Below are 22,466 nucleotides of genomic sequence, written 5' to 3' on the forward strand. Positions count from 1 at the left end.
GATGATCGAGTGCCCCCCTCCCGGCTTACCAGGCAATGCGCCCTTGGCATTGGGATAGTGTCCCCATGCCGATAGGGACAAGGGCCTCTTCCCCACAACCCTGTCCAGGTAGTGGTGAGGGTCTGAGGGCAGCGGAACTAATTAGCATCAGGGTACACCTTTAAATAAGGGGGCACCTTGATGCTGCCCTCTTGTGAATGAGTAATAAATAATAAAAATGCCAGACTTTTGAAAAATTCCTTTAACTGAACAAAAAACAAAAGTTTTTGACAAGTCCTTTAATTTAAATAAAAAAAAAAATGGTTCCATCAATGTAATCCATTGTCGATCAAAGCATCCAGTGTTGTCCTGATCTCACCAAAATACAAAAAAAAAAAAAAACTCGAGGCCCACCGACCCGTCTGCACCCGCTGAGCACTCACCGTAATATGAAAGGTCTGGCAGTTGCCGGTCAGATGTAAACAATTGGGTGGAGGTGACGCCAGACCTGTCAAATGACGTGACGTCAAATGTCAGAGCTGTCATATTGCGGTGAGTACTCATCGGGTGCAGATGGGGCAGCGGGAGTCGGGGTTTTTCTTTTCTGTCTTACAGCAAGTCGGTGTTGTGACAACGCTGGAGGCCGTGATTGATGATGGATTTCAACGATGGAACCAATTTTTTTTTTTTTTTTTTTAGGGAGAATTGCTTTGGCTAATCATGGCTCTAATGGCTTCCTTAACGTCCATGTGTTCAGCAAATATACATTTTGAGTCAAATTTATGTTCGATTTGAACATCGAGCCCAACACTTCATGAATTAGCTTAAGTGGATCATGAGTCAGTTATGGCAAGTTATCAACTGCTCTCCATATTTATGGGCATTACTGATGATAAACATCTTTGTCCTTTGCCATATGCCATGGCCCCAGTACCTGGCTGAGCAAAGTACAAACTGGCTATAAATGCAAGTTAAGCTATGCACAAAATCCATGAGATCTGTTACATTATAGTTATTGTTACTAAAACTGCATGAAAGCAGTAGAAAACTGTCAGACAAAAAAAAAAAGCTTTCCTCCTCCAAGGCAATGTCATAATATGCTAGTATGCATCACATACTAGCACATTATGAGAGACTTACCTTAAAACAAAGCCCTCCAGAGGAGCACTGTCACCTCTGACAGGTCTTCTATCTGCACCTGGTCTTCCTTCCGGGAGGTGCACGGGAGTAACACCGCGGCACAGCTCTCTCGATGGACGGCATGCTGTCCATTGTGTTCGAAGTGTGGATGCGCCAGTGACATCACCAGCTAAATAAATATCTCTAAACTGTGCATGTTTAGGAGATAGTTCTAATACCTATGGGTAAACCTTAATTATAGGTTTACCTGTAGGTACAATATATACTCACTGTCCACTTTATTAGGTACACCTGTTCAATTACATGGTGTCACAAATTGCTAATCAGCAAATCACATAGCTGCAACTCAATGCATTCTGGCACGTAGATGTGGTAAAGATGACTTGTCGAAGTTCAAACCGAGCATCAGAATGGGGAAGAAAGGGGATTTAAGTGACTTTGAATGTGGCATGGTTGTTGGTGTCAAACGGGCTAGTCTGAGTATTTGAAAAAACGCTGATCTACTGGGATTTCACGCGCAGTCATCTCTAGGGTTTACAGAGAATGGTCTGAAAAAGAGAAAATATCCAGTGAGTGGCACTTGTGTGGACAAAAATGCTTTGTTGAAATCAGAGCAGAATGGGCACACTGGTTACTGCGACATTCAGATGGCAGGATCAGAATTTGGCATAAACAACCTTGAATCAGATGTGCTGCAGCAGCAGAAAACCACACTGGGTGATACTCCTGTCAGCTAAGAACAGAAAAACGGAGGCTACAATTCACACAGGCTCACCAAAATTGGACAATAGAAGATAGGAATAACGTTGCCTGGTCTGATGAGTCTCGATTTCAGCTGCTACATTCAGATGGTAGGGTCAGAATTTGGCGTAAACATGAAAGCATGGATCCATCCTGCCTAGTATCAACGATTCAGGTTAATGGTGGTGTAATGGTGTGGGGGATATTTTCTTGGTGCTGGGAAGGTGTACCTAATAAAGTGGCCGGTGAGTCTGAACAAAAGGAGTGTAATACCTCTTTAAGAAAAAGCCAAGAAGAACAGTGCCATTAATTGCAAATGACATAGGCTCCATCATGAATTTCACATGCAGTTTCACATTAATTCAACCACATGAAGGGAAAAAAACACAATAATGAAGTCCAGAGCCAGAAGAACATTATAAATACTAAATGGTAGCAATGTCTTCAATGAAATTAGGTCCGCAAAAAAAAAAAAAGCATATCTAAACTCCGCAAAAATTTAATATATTGGCAGCTTACCAATTCTTAGATGCGGTGGCTGCGTAAAATTTTCTTTTTTAGGATTTTTTTTTCTTTACTTTGACCAGCTGATCCTGTCTGTAAGTCTGTTATTTTTCAATTTGATTTTTTAATAGACCAGCAAAAGTGGCAGCTAGAGAGTTGAGTCAAAAACATTTACCACTAAACAGGGGTACCTACATCGGTTATTAATTTGTGTAAAGCCTTTATCCCAAAAGGGGAAAAAAAATACTGTTGTAACTGCTTATAAAGTGATAGCTGGGGTTAGGATTTTGATTTGTTAGTTACTTATGCAAAGTCCATCTAACACTACCTTCTCCACAGGCTGATAATGCTGCAGTCAGAGTGTGGCTACTTTGCTTCTCCATAGATGCGGTGAAGGAGTGGAAGTAGCCACTGTAAGATAAGTGTATTACTGGCCTGGTCACCATGTGAAAATAAAAGATAAAATGCCCACAAAAGATAACCAATGAAGCCACCACATCTAAGGATTGGAAAGCTGTGATATATTACATTTTTGTTTTTGGATTTAGATACAGTGAAGGAATTAAGTATTTGATCCCCTGCTGATTTTGAATGTTTGCCCACTCACAAAGAAATGATCAGTCTAAAAATCGAATGGTAGGTGTATTGTAACACTGAGCAACAGAATAGCAACAACAAATTCAAAAGAAATGCATGTCTAACAAATGATGCACTGATTTGCAGGTTCTTGAGGAAAAGAAGTATTTGATCCCCTTCACAAAATATGACTTAGTACTTTGTGGCAAATCCCTTGTTGGCAATCACAGAGGTCAGACTTTTCCTGTAGTTGGCCACCAGGTTTGCACACATCTCAGGAGGGATTTCGGCCCACTCCTCTTGGCAGTTCCTCTCCAAGTCATTAAGGTTTGGTGGCGGACGTTTGGCAACTGGAACTTTCAGCTCCCTCCACAGATTTTCAATTGGATTAAGGTCTGGAGGCTGGCTAGGCCACTCCAGGACCTTAATGTGCTTTTTCTTGAGCCACTCCTTTGTTGCCTTGGCCGTGTGTTTTGGGTCATTGTCATGCTGGAACACCCATTCACGACCCATTTTCAATGCCCTGGCTGAGGGAAGAAGGTTCTCACCCAAGATTTGACGGTACATTGCCCCATCCATCATCCCTTGATGCGGTGCAGTTGTCCTGTCCCCTTAGCAGAAAAACACCCCCAAAGCAGAATGTTTCCACCACCATGTTTGACAGTTGGGATGGCGTTCTTGGGGTCATAGGCAGCATTCCTCATCTTCCAAACACGGCAAGTTGAGTTGATGCCAAAGAGCTCGATTTTGCTCTCTTCTGACCACAACACTTTCAACCAGTCCTCCTCTGCATCATTCAGATGTTCAGTAGCAAACTTAAATTGGCCTGGACATGTGCTTTCTTGAGCAGAGGGACCTTGCGGGCACTGCAGGATTTCAATCCTTGTCGGCGTAGTGTGTTACCAATTGTTTTCTTGGTGACTGTGGTCCCAGCTGCCTGGAGAAAATTGACAAGATCCTCACATGTAGTTCTGGGATGATTCCTCACTGTTCTCATGATCATTGACACTCCACACAGTGAGATCTTGCATGGTGCACCAGACCTAGGGAGACTGACAGTTGTTTTGTGTTTCTTCCATTTGCGAATGATTGCACCAACTGTTGTCACCTTCTCACCAAGCTGCTTGGCGATAGTTTTGTAGCCCAGTCCAGCCTTGTGTAGGTCTACAATCTTGTCCCTGACATTCTTGGACAGCTCTTTGCCATGGTGGAGAGTTTGGAATCTGATTGTTTGATTGCTCCTGTGTTCAGGTGTCTTTTATATAGGTAACAAAATGAGATTAACAGCGCTCCCTTTAAGAGACTGCTTCTAATATCAGCTTGTTACCTGTATGAAAGACACCTGGTAAGCAGAAATCCGGCTGAATGATAGGGGACCAAATACTTATTTCCCTCATGAACATGCAAATCAGTGCAAAATTTGTTAGACATGCTTTTCTTTTGAATTTTATGTTGCTATTCTCTCAGTGTTACAATACACCTGCCATTCGATTTCTAGACTGATCATTTCTTTGTGAGTGGGCAAACATTCAAAATCAGCAGGGGATCAAATACCTATTTCCTTCACTGTATGCTTTAATGCAAACTATAATGCTTACTGATTTAATGCTATAATGGTTACTAGGTTGCTGTTTCCAGATCCAGAGTAACATCTGCATAGCACACATACACTAACATTGTTGTAGGTGTTAAAAAAACAGAATACAGTTACATTACTTTCATTCATAAATATTTTAGTTTTTTTAGCCATATCATTGATTGCACAGCCCTGCCTACTTCCATACTGTCATAAGGAATATCTATTTCAAGTGAAGAAAAGACAACACTCCAGTTCCAATTAATGTTTATTAAGTATTTCTGTATACAAACTTTCAAAACAATAAAAAAATGCCCAAAATTGGATACTTTATTGAGGAAATCCTGGTATCACATCATCAAAACAAAATCCTTTTATTAGCACTCCTTCCAGAGAAATGCATGGATATGAAAACTTACTGACAGACCACCTCCAGATTAAATAGCAAAGGTAAGGCCCATCTAATGTTTTTGAATGACCAGTCTTGCTAATCCTCCTCTTTTTCCACATAGGCCTTAGTATTTACTCGAGCCATTTGTCGAGCAAGGTACCGGTCCCTAGCTGATACCACAGTCTCTTCATTACTGCGTTTTGCAAACTTACTGGTTGAGGAATTATCCACATTTTGGGTTTCTCCTACATCACTCCTGGAATCATTTTTAGGTGGCATTTCAAATGGTGATGAGCTTCGCTTTTTATTAATTTCACTGTGCTTCTGATCTTTATATGGTTTTTCTTTCACTTCTATGTCCCCTGAATCCAACCTTTCACCACGTTCCCTGTCTGGTCTCTCTCCACGCTCCCTCTCTGACCTCTCTCCACGCTCCCTCTCTGACTTCTCTCCACGCTCCCTCTCTGACTTCTCTCCACGCTCCCTCTCTGACTTCTCTCCACGCTCCCTCTCTGACCTCTCCCCACGCCCACTATGAGACCTATCTTTGTTATCTCTCATTTTTTCTCCTCTCTCTAGCTTGTGTTCATGTTGTCGCTCTGGCCAATCTTTGTAGTCTTTATCTGACCTCTCTCCATATTCTTTGTACCTATATTCTTTATCATTCCTGTCCCTTCCCTTTCCATCATCCATCCTATCTTTGTATTTCTTGCCTCGTTCTCTGTCTTTGTCATTATAATATTTACCCTCTTCCTTTCTATGCCTACCATCATCCCTTCTTCCATCCTTGTTACTTTTATGTTCTCTCCTTTCTGCAGCTCTTAGCTCAGAATCTGACTCTTCTCTCTTTCTGTGTCGGTCTTTGTCAATAGGTTCCCCATGTCTCGGTCTTTCATCAAATTCTTCCCTCCATTCTCTGCTATAATCCCGATGGGATTTGTCTTTGTCAGACCGACTTTCTTCCCTCCTGTATCTGTCCTTTCCTTTATGATTATCTTGTTCCTCACTGGATGAACTGGAATGTCTCTGTCTGTGATAGGTCTTTTCACTTTTTTTGAGACTGCCTGATTTGCTAGGAGGCTTTTTGTCAGCGATGTCCTCTTCCTCACTGGACTCTGTACTCAAGTCACTATCAGCATCAATGTTTTCTTGCTGGCTAGTTTTGTTCACTTCATCTGGATAGCCCCTTGGTTTCTCCTCTTTTACCCTAGACATGGAACATAAAAAAACAAAAAAAAAACAAAAAACAACAATTGGGGACCGTTCAGTAAAGTCGGTATATAAACACAAATACCTACAGTATATAAACACAATGTTGGTATGCAATGTAGATTGCCATGAAATGTTCAATAAATATAGAAGATTAGGGCAAATGAAAAAAAAAAAAAAATCTCTATAGCTTTAGGGACCTAACTTACCTGTAATAAAAGATGTCCCATGTTGTGCAGGCCCTTGGATCCTGTTGAGATTTCTGCACAGAGATGCCCAGTCCACTTCTTTCTGCTGAAGGTATCGCGCTGAGGGAGAGAACGGCTCCAAGATTTCTTTTGTGAAGGTGCAGTGAACAAGCTCCTGACGGGGACCTGCCCCAAAGTTTCTTCTTCATGTTGCATGTAACATAATCTGTGAATCAAGGAGAGAGAATCCTGTGTCTCATCAGACTCTTTCCCCATTCAGAGATCATGTTACATGCTGTGCAAACAACTATGAAATAACCTTTCCCCATGGAGGAGGGAGGGAGGGGTGGTTCTTCCTCAGAAGCTTGTTCAGTGCAGCTTCAGACTTGCATCTCTCAACCTCCCCAACTGGAAGTTCAGCAGCAGGAAGAGGACTGGGCATCCCTGCACAGAAACTTTCTATGGGATACAGCAGCCTGCGCATTGTGGGACATACTTCGTTACAGGTAATTTAGATATATATATATATATATATAGTATTGAACTATATTGTTGCTGTATTGCCTCCCTTTATTTTGTAAAGCTCTGAGCAAACTCTTGGCGTTATATAAATCCTGTATAATAATAATATATTATTATATTATATTGAAGAGGAAGCATGACTTACAGATGAGAAAGTAATGACATGTTTTGCGTACAAAGAGGAAGTGATGTGACATTCTTTTGCTTCCGCTGCGTAATGAGACACCTAGCCAAAAGGTGGCAAGCCTCACTTTCATCATTCACCGTGTGCGCTGCTTGTAATACGGAGTTATGTCAGAGGTTACTGAGCTTCAAAGAGGGCAAATTGTTGGTGTCGCTTAGCTGGTGCCTCTGTGACTGAAGCTGACAATTTATTTGCCGTGTCACAAGGCACAGTATCAAAGGTTATGACGGTATATACAGTTTCCGGGAAAATGTGGTCTGATAAGCATAAGCATGATCCACATCAACTGACCGAAAGAAACAAAAAGCACATTGCAGAAAATTGTGACCCGGAATAAGAAAATAACTGCTGAAAAAGTAACTGGCGAGGTCAATCTCAGTCCCATAAGTGGGCACCAACAATTTGCCCTCTTTGAAGCTCAGTAAGCTCTGACATGACTCCATGTTACTAGCAGCACACACAGTGAATGACGAAAGTGAGGATTCCCACCTGTTAGCTAGGTGTCTCATCACACAGTGGAATCAAAAGAATGTTACTTTCAAATGCAAAACTTTTTTTTTACCTGTTTAAAAAATAAATTATATATATACACAGTGCCTTGAAAAAGTATTCATACCCCTTGAAATGTTACACATTTTGTCATGTTACAACCAAAAACGTAAATGTATTTTATTGGGATTTTATGTGCTAGACCAACACAAAGTGGCACTTAATTGTGAAGTGGAAGGAAAATGATAAATGGTTTTCAAAATTTTTTACAAATAAATATCTGAAAAGTGTGGTGTACATTTGTATTCAGCCCCCTGGAGTCAATACTTTGTAGAACCATCTTTCACTGCAATTACAGCTGCAAGTCTTTTTGGGGATGTCTCTACCAGCTTTGCAAATCTATATAGTGAAATTTTTGCCCATTCTTCTTTGCAAAATAGCTCTCCAGCTCTGTCAGATTGGATGGAGAGCGTCTGTGAACAGCAATTTTCAAGTCTTGCCACAGATACTTAATTGGGTTTAGGTATGGACTATGATTGGGCCATTCTAACACATGAATATGCTTTAATCTAAACTATTCTCTTCATAGAGGCCTATTCTGTCCCCACCTAACAATTGTACATGTATTTTGTCTATCAGCCCATCTGCCACAGTTATTATCCTTTACATTTTTCGACCCTCCCTCTTAGATTGTAAGCTCTAAGAAGCAGGGCCCTCTGAATCCTCCTTTAGGGCTCGTTCACACTTGACTGTTTTACCAACGCTTGCCAAATGCCCCTATAGCGTTTGACAAGCATTGGTCTGGCGTTTGCGGAGCGTTTTTTAATGCTCGGCAAACGCTCCACAAACGCTGCATGTGCGGTTTAGTGGCGGTTGCTAGGTGTTTTCCGAGCATTAAAAACGCCCCACAAACGCCTATAATGAAGTTTAAATGGTGTTACCGCTCTGCAACCGCCCCACAACCACGTCACAAGCGCACCACAAATGCCGGGCGTTTGCGGAGCTGCACTATAGACTAGAATAGGAGGCTTCAACGCCTTCTGACTCGACCAGAGGCGTCCATTTTGCCGCGACGCTAACACTCCCGTTAGAACAGCACCATGTGCTGCAATGTGCAGAATTGTCCGAGGCGTTTGGGAAGTGGTAAAAACGCTTCCCAAACGCCTCTCTGCCGCCTGCACACAACGCTAGTGTGAACGTAGCCTTATTCATTTGTATTGTAATTGTCTGCCCTTATGTTGTAAAGTGCTGTGCAAACTGCTGGTGCTATATAAATCCTGTATAATAATAATAATTCCATTGTAGTTCTGGCTGTATGTTTACGGTCGTTGTCCTGCTGGAAGGTGAACCTCCGCCCCAGTCTCAAGACTTTTGCAGACTAACAGGTTTTCTTCTAAGATTGCACTGTATTTGGCTCCATCCATCTTCCCATCAACTCTGACCAGCTTCCCTGTCCCTGCTGAAGAAAACAATCCCCACAACATGATGCTGCTGGAGGTGATGTGTTCAGGGTGATGTGCAGTGTTCGTTTTCCGCCACACATAGCCTTTTTATTTTAGGCCAAAAAAGTTCAATTTTAGCCTCTGATCAGAGCTCCTTCTTCCACATGTTTGCTGTCCCCCCACATGGCTTCTAGCAAACTGCACAAAAGACTTCTTATGGCTTTCTGTCAACAATGGCTTTCTTCTTGCCACAAAGGCCAGATTTGTGGACTGCATGAATAATAATTGTCCTGTGGACAGATTCTGCCACCTGAGTTATGGATCTCTGCAGCTGCTCCAGTTACCAGGGATCTCTTGGCTGCTTCTCTGATTAATACTTTCCGTGTCCGGCCTTGGGTGGAATGCCACATCTTGGTAGGTTTGCAGTTGTGCCATACGCTTTCCATTTTTGGATGATGGATTGAACAGTGCTCCGTGAGATGTTCAAAGCTTGGAATACTTTTTTATAACCTAACCCTGATTTAAACTTCTCCACAACTTTATCCCTGACCTGTCTGGTGTGTCCCTTGGCCTTCATGATGCTGTTTCTACACTAATGTTCTCTAACAAACCTCTGAGGGCTTCACAGAACAGCTGTATTTATACAGACATTAAACTGCACACGGGTGGACTGTATTAACTAATTAGGTGACTTCTGAAGGCAATTGGTTCAACTATATTTTAGTTAGGGGTATCAGAGTAAAGGGGCTGAATACAAATGCACACCACACTTTTCAGATATTTATAAAAAAAATTTGAAACCCATTTATCATTTTCCTTCCACATCAGAATTATGTGCTACTTGGTGTTGGTCTATCACATAAAATACATTTACGTTTTTGGTTGTAATATGACAAAATGTGGAAAATTTCAAGGGAGTGCATACGTTAAGTGTGTGTGTGTGTGTGTGTGTGTGTGTGTGTGTGTGTGTGTGTGAAAAAAGCTGAAGATACTGAAGATAATAGAAATGTAAACTATTGGCCAATAAAGAGCAGTCTTTGTATGTTTAGCCTTTTAGTAATTCAATTACATGATACTATATGTATATAGCTTACAGAAAATGAATATGTTCCATCTTAGGCTTTGTAAATCATATTTTTACAATATGCATTTGTATATTATAATTATTCATCATTTAAGTTGATTCTCTGAAAACTAAAACTGGCTTTCAAACCATTTTATCAAGAGAGTCTGCACAGGCCTATGCTTGGCAGGCATTTCAGACCAAATGCCCCTCTACTGTTAGGTTCCAGAACGAGGTACAAAAGTTCATGCTTGTTGACCACTGTGTCACTTCCTGCTGACCTGAATACTGTAATCAACATTTTGAACGCAGCTAGCAAATAAGCTGCATTTTTTCACTTCGAGAACTCCATAACCCTGGAATAGTTACTGGTTACTCAGCTTCTTCTCTCAGCTTATGTGAAGACTCTGATTTGATGGCTTTTTTTTTTAATATTAAACATTTTATAGATTTGTGCGTATAATAACTTCAATTATGCAATGATGTGCAGATGAAATAAACAAACAAGAATCTTTTTGCATGATTAGATAATTTAAGGGAATATTCACACAATTTGTTTGAAGAGTAATTCGTGTGAAGAGTCTCAAATTCTTTAACAAATTACTTAATCTCACATCTGTTTTCCAATTTTCAAAGTGCGTAGCTGCAGGTTAATTTTGGTACAGGGGGTAAAGGGATGTATAGCAATTCTTACCCTGCATCTCTCAAACTGCATTCTGGAGCCTTTTCTTCCCCCACAGTCTGATTTAAAAGATGTCTATAAAATCCACTCAGGTCTTTTTGTTTGGTAACATCAAGAGAAGCTAAAGCAATTACAAATGAGAAGAAAAACATTTTCAGTAATCTCTTCTAAAAGCCATATAAACTCAAGAACTACCAGCACTACCCAAGCAAACATTTTAAAAGTAGATCTCACTTGCACCTTGGTAAAGTGATCAACAGCCCTTTTGAAAACAAAACACTACTAGTGCTATCATAATAAAAGATTGCCCACTTGACTAAAAGTCTGTAGGTAAAAAGAGAGGTTGTATTGCATCTGTCACACTCCTTAGAGGCTTGCCAACAGTTCATGTAGGGTGCAATCATAAGAAAATAAAGACCTTTTAAACTACTATGTTTATAAACGTACCTCTACTCATTGGACGAGTCTGCTATTCGGGTCATTCTATCTCATATCAGAGCCTGCTCTTTGGCGGAGGGTCTGGATTCACAAATATTATGTAAGCATAACAAAACACATTCTACATATAGACTTCTGCAAACGATCTGGGGTAAGGCATAACGGGATTCACATCTTACTGCCCCATTTGGTGCAACCTCACCTATTCAGGGTTGGCTAAACTTCAACACTCTGCCAAATGGCAAGCGTTTGGCATATATCACCTGCAACACGTATTGGCAAACTGCTCCCCTTTAAAACCATGAAAGCTTGCTATAAGTTACCAAATCTTATGCTTTTTTTATTATTACCAGCTGTTCCACGCAGTAAAGGCACAGGGTGTGTATCCCCCTCTCCTATCTTTAATTATATGCAGTCTGTTAATTCCACTAAGGGGTTAATCTCTCAATGTTAAGCTATGTTACTGAATACATACCTAGAGGGCCACCTGTGCAAGGTTGGTACAATCTGGGAGAGGGACGTAGGGGTGTTTGTGGAGGAGTAATGGGATGCAGAATAACAATCAGTACAGCTAAGCTCCCTCAACGTGTCTCACAGATTGTCCCAACTTCATATTCTTTTAAGGATACACTACACCCCAGCTAAACTCCATGCCACGGGGCTGCGTAATGACCCACTCTGTAACAAATGCAAAATAAATCAGAGATCTCATTCACATGCTCTTGCAGTGTCCAAAACTGAACTGATTCTGGTAATCCGTAGTAGATACCCTTAACACTGTTTTTCAAACCGCCATAAAGTTAGACCCGAAACCTTGCATATTAGGAATTCTAGATGATGGCAACTTATCTTCATATCAGATTGAGGCATTATCCAAAATGCTATTTCAGGCTTGTAGATTGCTTCTTCAGCACTGAAGGCTAGAGACTCCTCCAATTAAAGAGGAGTGGATCCGTGCTGTAAGGAAAACTTTATGCTATAAGTTAATATAGCTCCACTGTAGATGCCCAGCACAGTTTGAAAAATTGTGAAAACCCTGGTTGGCTTCCCCAAATCTGGCTCCATTGGATTTGGTTTTACACAGATTATTGTAACTCTCTGAATTGCTTGGATGTAGTACGTACTCCCCCAAAAATCTGGTTTGAAACTGTCCATATCCTGAGAAGAAAAGTATTGGAGGCATGTATTCCTTTGGATTTTTGCCTCCTGTCAGTTGATGTAATGTATGTATACCACTGTGCTTTATTGTGCCTCTTTTTGTACTCTACACTGCTTTGTTATGGCTTCTGGCTGTATATACTAAAAAGTTTCTGTTTTGTTCTTTTTCAAGTATTGTATGACTGAAATTGTAACAAACTTTTACTGATAAAAAAAAAGTTGATAAATGTAATGGTTTAATAAAAATAAATATCAACCTCCAAATTATTGTAGTTTCCTTTTACCTACGACCCCAATTCCAACTGAGTTGGTAGACTGTGTAAAATCTGCATAAAAACAGATTGCAACGATTTGCAAATCTCATAAGCCCACATTCTATTCACAGTAAAAAAAGCTGGCAAAGTAAGTGGTACTAACAAAGAATAGCTGAAAGAGGTCAGTAACATGATTGGGTATAAAAAGAGCCTATCAGAAGGAAAGATAGGCAGAAGTTCAATAATCAGTGAAAAGCTAATTGTTGCACAATTTCAGAATAATGTTCCTCAACATAAAATCGCAAAGACTTTAAATACACTCACCGGACACTTTATTAGGTACACCTGTTCAATTGGTTGGTAACACAAATTGCTAATAAGTCAATCACATGGCAGAAACTCAATGCATTTTGGCGTCTAGACATGACAGTGAAGACGACGTACTGAAGTTCAAACCGAATATCAGAATGGGGAAGAAAAGAGATTGAAAAAACTTTGAACATGGCATGGTTATTGGTGCCAGAAGGGCTGGGCTGAGTATTTCAAAAACCGCTGATCTACTGGGATTTTCATTCACAATCATCTCTAAGGTTTACAGAGAATGGTAAGTGGTCACAATTTGGCATACATGAAAGCATGGATCCAGCCTGCCTTGTATTAATGGTTCAGGCTGGTGGTGTATTGGTGTGGGGGATACTTTCTTGGCACTAGCAAGGCGTACCTAATAAAATGGCCAGTGAGTGTATATAATCATCAGTACATAATATCTTCAAAAGATTCCAAAAACCTGGAGACAAGACCAAAACAATATTAGATGACCATGATCTTCGGGCGCTCAATCTGCAGTACATTAAAAAAACAGGCATGATTCTGTGATGGCCACTGTATGGGCTCAGGGATACTTCCAAAATTCACTGTCTGTGAACACTGTTCACTGTGCCATCCAAATTTGAATGTCAGAGCTCTATTACGCAAAGGAGAAGCCATATCCTGAGATGCCGCCATCTTCTCAGGGCCAAAACTTATTTAAATCAGTCTGTTGCAAAGTGGAAGACTGTTCTACTAACAGACTAATTGAAATTTGACATTCTTATTGGCAACCATGGGTACCATGTCCTCTAGACTAAAGAAGAGAGGGACCTTCTGGCTTGTTATTGGAGCTCAGTTCAAAAGCCTGCATCTCTGATGGTATGGTATTAGTGCGTATGTAATGATCAGCTCTCCACATCTGGAAAGGCACCATCAATGCTGAAAGATATATTGAGGCTTTAGGGCAGCACATGCTCCCATCTAGACGGTATCTTTTTCATGGAAGGCCTTGCATAATTTAGCAGGACAATGCTAAACTGCAGACTGCATCTATGACAAGAGCACAGTTTCACAGTAGTAGAGTCTGGGTGCTTAACTGGCCTACCTGCAGTCAAGACCTTTCACCAATTGAAACTATTTAGTGCATCTTGAAATGAAAAACACAACAAGACGACCAAAGACGGTTGAGCAGTTGGAAACCTATATCAGGCAAGAATGGGACAACATTCCTCTTCCAAAACTGCAGCAACTGGTCTCCTCAATTCCCAGAAATTTAAAGAGTGTTAGAAGAAAAAGGGATGCTACACCGTGGTAAACATAGTTAGTGTGATTGAGAAAATCATACAATTCTATCTAGTTCAATTCACAGAGAGAACAAAACCCAAACACAAACAGAAAACGTCTATATACACAATCCTATACCCACAGTTGACCCAGAGGAAGGCAAACAACCCAAAAAACCATGATCCAATTTGCACCAGTAAGGGGAAAAAATCCTTCTTGATCCCCCAAGAGGCAAATCGGATATTCCCTGGATAAACTTTACATACAAATATTAGTATCAAGTCATATTTTGTGCATTTAAAACATTCTACTGAACTGAGCCAGGACCAGCTCTTGAGGGAATCTATTCCACATTTTGACAGATCTTACTGTGGAGAAGCTTTTCCATATTTAAAGGTTAAAACTCTTTTCCATCCAGACGTAAAGAATGCCTCATTGTCCTCTGCGAAGACCTCAAAGTGAATAACGCTACACCAAGTTCACTATATGGACCACTTATGTTATATACATGTTTATCATATCCCCCCTTAATCGCCTAATCTCAAGAGAGAATACATTCAGTTCCTCTAATCTTGCCTCATAGCTGAGCTCCTCCATGTCTCTTTATCTGTTTGGTTGCCCTTCTATTGCACATTCTCCAGCTCCCCAATATCCTTTTTGTGAACTGGTGCCCAAAACTCAACTGCATATTCAAGAAGAGGTCTCACTAATGATTTCTACAGTGAAAAATATTGTCTCTCTCTGCAGTCTATACTTTTAATAGTAGAAAGGGTTTTGAACGACAAGGTATACTCATGTTTTATTTTATCTGTGTGTGTTTACTCATAAGAATGAAGAAACTGATCAGTCTCTGAATAATCTGTGTACAATGCTACAGTCAGGTCCATAAATATTGGGACATCGACACAATTCTAACATTTTTGGCTCTATACACCATCACAATGGATTTGAAATGAAACGAACAAGATGTGCTTTAACTGCAGACTGTCAGATTTAATTTGAGGGTATTTACATCCAAATCAGGTGAACAGTGTAGGAATTACAACAGTTTGCATATGTGCCTCCCACTTGTTAAGGGACCAAAAGTAATTACATCCAAATCAGGTGAACAGTGTAGGAATTACAACAGTTTGCATATGTGCCTCCCACTTGTTAAGGGACCAAAAGTAATGGGACAGAATAATAATCATAAATCAAACTTTCACTTTTTAATACTTGGTTGCAAATCCTTTGCAGTCAATTACAGCCTGAAGTCTGGAACGCATAGACATCACCAGACGCTGGGTTTCATCCCTGGTGATGCTCTGTCAGGCCTCTACTGCAACTGTCTTCAGTTCCTGCTTGTTCTTGGTGCATTTTCCCTTCAGTTTTGTCTTCAGCAAGTGAAATGCATGCTCAATCGGATTCAGGTCAGGTGATTCACTTGCCCATTGCATAACATTCCACTTCTTTCCCTTGAAAAACTCTTTGGTTGCTTTTGCAGTATGCTTTGGGTCATTGTCCATCTGCACTGTGAAGCGGCGTCCAATGAGTTGTGAAGCATTTGGCTGAATATGAGCAGATAGTATTGCCCGAAACACTTCAGAATTCATCCTGCTGCTTTTGTCAGCAGTCACATCATCAATAAATACAAGAGAACCAGTTCCATTGGCAGCCATACATGCCCACGTCATGACACTACTACCACCATGCTTCACTCATGAGGTGGTATGCTTAGGATCATGAGCAGTTCCTTTCCTTCTCCATACTCTTCTCTTCCCATCACTCTGGTACAAGTTGATCTCGGTCTCATCTGTCCATAGGATGTTGTTCCAGAACTGTGAAGGCTTTTTTAGATGTCGTTTGGCAAACTCTAATCTGGCCTTCCTGTTTTTGAGGCTCACCAATGGTTTACATCTTGTGGTGAACCCTCTGTATTCACTCTGGTGAAGTCTTCTCTTGATTGTTGACTTTGACACACATACACCTACCTCCTGGAGAGTGTTCTTGATCTGGCCAACTGTTGTGAAGGGTGTTTTCTTCACCAGGGAAAGAATTCTTCGGTCATCCACCACTGTTGTTTTCCATGGTCTTCCGGGTCTTTTGGTGTTGCTGAGCTCACTGGTGCGTTCCTTCTTTTTAAGAATGTTCCAAACAGTTGTTTTGGCCACGCCTAATGTTTTTGCTATCTCTCTGATGGGTTTGTTTTGTTTTTTTCAGCCTAATGATGGCTTGCTTCACTGATAGTGACAGCTCTTTGGATCCCATCTTGAGAGTTGACAGAAACAGATTCCAAATGCAAATAGCACATTAGAAATGAACTCTGGACCTTTTATCTGCTCATTGTAATTGGGATAATAAGGGAATAACACACACCTGGCCATGGGACAGCTGAGAAGCCAATTGTCCCATTACTTTTGGTCCCTTAACAAGTGGGAGGCACATATGCAAACTGTTGTAATTCCTACACCGTTCACCTGATTTGGATGTAAATACCCTCAAATTAAATCTGACAGTCTGCAGTTAAAGCACATGTTCGTTTCATTTCAAATCCATTATGGTGGTGTATAGAGCCAAAAATGTTAGAATTGTGTCGATGTCCCAATATTTATGGACCTGGCTGTAAATGTGTTCCAATATAGTTTTTAAACATATGCCTGATATAGAATAAAGATGAAAATAGATGACTAGATTTAAATGTCTTTTGGGAAGCACCCTCCCCTCCCCCACCCCACCCCTTCATATACAAAATATGAAGACAGGTTTTGCTAGTGGTTTGTAAGGGAGAAGAATACTCACCTTACACCTCAGTCAGCCAGAACTGGCGTCTTCTCCTTTCCTGGAATGTGGGAAAGCTCTTCATGTCATCAAACACAATGCAATACTGCGGATACTACATTGTATGTGATGATGCTAGTAAGGGGGCAGCCACACAACTGCAGAGAAGGAGTGGTTTCAGAGGACTGATTATCCAATGATGAAATTAGTAATGCACTCTGTTGAGTTTCTTAGACCTAACAAGCATTATATCTATTATATGGAGGCAGGAGGGTAGCATTTAGCATAAGATTGCCCAGAACTCCACTTTAGGAACAATATTGAATTATAACATTCCTAAAGACTAATGTGCAACACTGAAAACTTCCATGTCATGACACTATAATGCAAGAAACCTTTAGCTAAATAGGCATATCATGTTGGCAATTTTTTTATACACAACTGTACTAAGATTTAAGAGCTTTGCCCTCTTTGAAACAGATGTTTTTTTCTTACTTGAAATCTAAAAATAATCAAATAATAAAAGGGTGTAACAAGTATTACCTTCTAATTCAGCTTCCTTTCTCTCCCGTTCTTCTTCTTCAGCCTTCTCTTGCAGCTTTTTCTTGTAGGCAGTCGTCACAAAAGCCTCCTTATCTTTAAATTCGTCTCCTTCCATCTCGCGTTCTTTCTGAATCTTTTTCTCCATCCGCTTTTCCTGTTCCTTCTTCCTCACTTCAACAGCTTTTAAGATATTTTGGATATACTTTGGCTAAGAGGAAAGAAAATATAAAAGCAAACTGTAAAGAAATATTTAAAGTTGCTCATCTTTAACCACTTCAGATCTCACACCTGTACACTCTCTATGGACCAGAACATTTTTTACGTTTCTGCTATGGGTCTGTTTATTCTGCAATACCTTTTTTATTATAGTGCCTTGAAAAAGTATTCATACCCCTTGAAATTTTTCACATTTTGCCATGTTACAACCAAAAATGTAAATGTATTTTATTAGGATTTTATGTCATAGACCAACAAAAGTGGCACTTAATTGTGAAGTGGAAGGAAAATGATAAATGTTTTTCAAATTTTTTACAAATAAATATCTGAAAAGTGTGGTGTGCATTTGTATTAAGCCCCCCTGAGTCAATACTTTGTAGAACCGCCTTTCGCTGCAATTACAGCTGCAGGTCTTTTTGGGTAATAATAATAATTCCATTGTAGCTCTGGCTATATGTTTGCGGTCGTTGTCCTGCTGGAAGGTGAACAATGATAAATGGTTTTCAAAATTTTTCACAAATAAATATCTGAAAAGTGTGGCGTGCCTTTGTATTAAGCCCCTTTACTCTGATACCCCTAACTAAAATCTAGTGGAACCAATGGCCTTCAGAAGTCACTTAATTAGTAAATAGAGTCCACCTGTGTGTAATTTAATCTCAGTATAAATACAGCTGTTCTGTGAAGCCCTCAGAGGTTTGTTAGAGAACATTAGTGAACAAACAGCATCCTGAAGGCCAAGGAACACACTAGACAGGTCAGGAATAAAGTGTGGAGAAGTTTAAAGCAGGGTAAGGTTATAAAAAAAATATCCCAAGCTTTGAACATCTCACGGAGCACTGTTCAATCCATCATTCGAAAATGGAAAGAGTATGGCACAACTGCAAACCTACCAAGACATGGCTGTCCACCTAAACTGACAGGCCAGGCAAGGAGAGCATTAATCAGAGAAGCAGCTAAGAGGCCCATGGTAACTCTGGAGGAGCTGCAGAGATCCACAGCTCAGGTGGGAGAATCTGTACACATGACAACTATTAGTCGTGCACTCCACAAATCTGGCTTTTATGGAAGAGTGGCAAGAAGAAAACAATTGTTGAAAGAAAGCCATAAGAAGTCCCATTTGCAGTTTGCGAGAAGCCATGTGGGGGACACAGAAAACATGTGGAAGAAAGTGCTCTGTTTAGATGAGACCAAAATGGAACTTTTTGGTCTAAAAGCAAAGGGCTAGGTGTGGCGGAAAACTAACACTGCATATCACCCTGAACACACCATTGCCATTGTGAAACATGGTGTTGGCAGCATCATGTTGTGGGGATGCTTTTCTTCAGCAAGGACAGGGAAGCTCGTCGGAGTTGATGGGAAGATGGATGGAACCAAATACAGGGCAATCTTAGAATAAAACCTGTTAGAGTCTGCAAAAGACTTGAGACAGGGGCGGAGGTTCACCTTAAAGCAGGACAACAACCCTAAACATACAGCCAGAGCTATAATGGAATTGTTTAGATCAAAGCATATTCATGTGTTAGAATGGCCCAGTCAAAGCCCAAACCTAAATCCAATTGAGAATCTGTAGCAAGACTTGAAAATTGCTGTTCACAGATGCCCTCCATCCAATCTGACAGAGCTTGAGCTATTGTGCAAAGAAAAATGGACAAACATTGCACTCTCTAGATGTGCAAAGTTGGTAGAGACATCCCCAAAGAATGTTTAAACCTGTTAAAACCTGTTAGTCTGCAAAAGACTTGAGACTGGGGAGGAGGTTCACATTCCAGCAGGAGAACAACCGCAAACATACAGCCAGAGCTACAATGGAATTATTATTATTATTACCCAAAAAGACCTGCAGCTGTAATTGCAGTGAAAGGCGGTTCTGCAAAGTATTGACTCCGGGGGGCTGAATACAAATCCACGCTACACTTTTCAGATATTTGTAAAAAAATTTGAAAACCATTTATCATTTTCCTTCCACTTCACAATTAAGTGCCACTTGGTGTTGGCCTATCACATAAAATTCCAACAAAAAACATGTACGTTTTTGGTTAGAACATGACAAAATGTGGAAAATTTCAAACAGTATGAATACTTTTTCAAGACAAACAGTGGCCGGACGGCAAGTGGTTAAGATAATAAAGAAATTATGTTATTCTTTATGCAATCCGCAGACAAAAAAAAAAAAACTAAAAAAAAAGGAACTTTTCTACTTTGATCAGTGTTATTTTAAGGTCTCATGTGCACAGACAGGACGCTGAAAATATGCCTAGTATAAGATTTCCAAAGTTTTGTGTTCAGGAAATATATCATACATGTGGTAAACGCCAATGCAGAGAGGAACACAACCACGTTCAGACATTCACTTCAATGGCCTGCTGTATGAGGCACCTGAAAATGCAGGGAAATTTATGCTAGGCATATTTTTAGCCCCTCACCATCCCTATGCATGGGGCCTAAATGTATACATTTCATCCTATAATTACAAAATGATTTACCAATGAAATAAATGTTTTTTGTTCAGTTTTCCCTTTAATGCAAACAATTACCAAAACAAAAGTTTAACAGCAGATTAGGGTAAACTAAGGTTTTTAAAGTTAAATAGAAATAATTTTATTAAAGAAAAATAGAAGCTCACGCCCTTGCTCTTCAGATGAATGGAACAGTAATAGTAAATGCAAAATAACAATTTTACTTTTTACCACTCTATATGGCAACTGAAGAGTGTTTATAAACACTACGTAAGGAGGCTTAATCATCTCCCAGCTGTCATTTTGGACTGGGCATATTACACATGCCCCTTGTACTTCAATTACATTTTTTGGGTGAGTGTAGCAAGCCCAATGTCCACAACTAGAGAAGTACAAGAATCCATTTATTTGGCAAAAAGAGCCGCTGATGTACATTGAATTCAGTGTCCTTATGTGTTCTATTCACTCCAATTTCTGTATATTTAACTGGTTATCCGTTTCTAAAGCCAACTTTGTGATAAAAATAAGCCTCATGAATTAAAAAAAACCCTGACACCAGCTTAAAATATTGAAGGTAAAAACACAGAAAATAAAGTATTTTAATACTTAATTCCTTTCCCAAAATGGCTGTTTATTCAATTGTAAATTTGACCTCTTCACGTACAGTCTTTTCTCTAACGAAGACACCTCCTTGCACATCATAAGTTCCTCCCACTTGAGTGACAGCTCTGAATCTGCTGGGGCTGCTGACATCACATCCAGGATGCCAGTGCCCAGTAACAGTCTCAGGGCTTTTGAATGTCTACAAAGGGGAGGAGCTTTCAAGTAAATAACATGCATAAAAGATAATATATGTACATATAATCTAAAGATACAATTGTTAAAATTAATGGTCTGGTGACAGGGTCTCTTTAAAATTACTCAAAAGAAAACTATGGTACTGTCATTGCTGCCCTCTACCTTGAGAATGTCGGTTCCCTGGCAATCAGGCTGATGATTTCGCTTCAATGGTTTCTCAATCTCTGACCCAGAGCAAGTATACAAAAGGAATTTGAACATTTGTCTGGCAGTTATAGCATGCTTGTTTCAGTTCTGTAATTGTTCCCTAAGCCTTTGGGACGGACTGAACACAGTAACTTAATTCAAATCTGCGCATAGTTCTATAACTTCCTACACTCAGCTCAACATTTCAGCTTTCATGCTGAGTTTTACCTGAGAGATTTTACATGGTGGACTAATCAGGTTTTCATGCAAATAGCAAAGTTTTGTAATGACCAGGGCATCTTGTCAAAATGCAGTATATTGCCAAAAGCATTGGAACACCCCTCCAAATCATTAGATCCAGGTGTTCCAATCACCTCCATGGCCACAGGTGTATAAAATCAAGCACCTAGGCATTCAGACTGCTTCTACAAACATTTGTGAAAGAATGTTTCGATCTCGGAAGCTCAGTGAATTCAAGCGTGGTACCGGGATAGATTGCCACCTGTGCAAGTCCATCCGTGAAATTTCCTTGCTACTAAATATTCCACTGTCAACTGTTAGTGGTATTATAAAAAAGTGAAAGCAACTGGGAACAACAACCACCCCATGAAAAATGGCAGAGTGGGGTCAGCATATGCTGCGCAGAAGTCACCAACTGTCTGCAGAGTTCATACCTCAAAACTTTGTGTGGCCTTCAGATTAGCACAACAACAGTGCGTAGAGAGTTTCATGGAATGAGTTTCCATTGCCAAGAAGCTGCATCCAAGCCTTACATCACCAAGTTCAATGCAAAGCGTTTGTCAGGGGGATGAATGGAAGAGGCCTTCCTAACAGGTTTGGTCACTTTAAATATCTCACGATAACCTTTGGACTCTTTAATGCCCTGGCCACTTTCGAACCTTTTTGTTAGTGACATTTTCTGAGTGACACTTTTATGTATTTTTGATCATGTACTAAGATGACATTTTGATTTACCTACCTCACTGGAAGAGCATCGGAAATATGAAAGGTGTTAGGCCACTTCTGTACTCACTGGCTGTATCTTAAACCTGAAAAGTGTTTCACTAGTACTGGAGTGGCGAGCTCCTACTGATATAAAAGAGGATTCTGTCCTGTCAGCGGTGCAGAAAAATGAGCAAACCCCGGTCACTCTATTATCCCAACATACCAGCTCGTATGTCCCCTCTTCTTGGCCTTCCTTCATAGGATGAAAATGCTATTCACCTTGGCACCTATCTCACATCACCTGACCCGACCCGGTCTTGCCTTTTATCCTGGAAGTTGACACTTTCAAATCCATGGTGGGAGCAATTCTATCTCAATGATCATGTCCTACAGCTTTTTTTTTACCTTGTCGACTTTAAGAGAGTTGCAGGCAACC

The 22,466-nt window shown here is 40.3% G+C and overlaps 1 protein-coding gene across 2 annotated transcripts in view; it reads right to left on the reverse strand.

Annotated features, from left to right (window-relative positions):
* Positions 1 to 4,766: 4,766 nt before the first annotated feature.
* NSRP1 (nuclear speckle splicing regulatory protein 1) overlaps positions 4,767 to 22,466 on the reverse strand; it is a 111,399-nt gene continuing 93,699 nt past the window's right edge. For both annotated transcript variants that reach the window (XM_089683043.1, XM_089683044.1), the window contains exons 6-8: positions 17,430 to 17,637; positions 10,699 to 10,807; positions 4,767 to 6,114 (exon numbers count right to left, since the gene is read on the reverse strand). In XM_089683043.1, the coding sequence (XP_089539169.1) occupies positions 5,004 to 6,114; positions 10,699 to 10,807; positions 17,430 to 17,637 (1,428 nt within the window). In that variant the 3' untranslated portion in view covers positions 4,767 to 5,003. The remainder of the gene's footprint in view (positions 6,115 to 10,698; positions 10,808 to 17,429; positions 17,638 to 22,466) is intronic.

Source organism: Staurois parvus, unplaced genomic scaffold (genome assembly GCF_062004578.1).
Source record: "Staurois parvus isolate SC_StPar_1 unplaced genomic scaffold, SC_StPar_1.0 ptg000299l, whole genome shotgun sequence".
NCBI lineage: Eukaryota > Metazoa > Chordata > Amphibia > Anura > Ranidae > Staurois > Staurois parvus.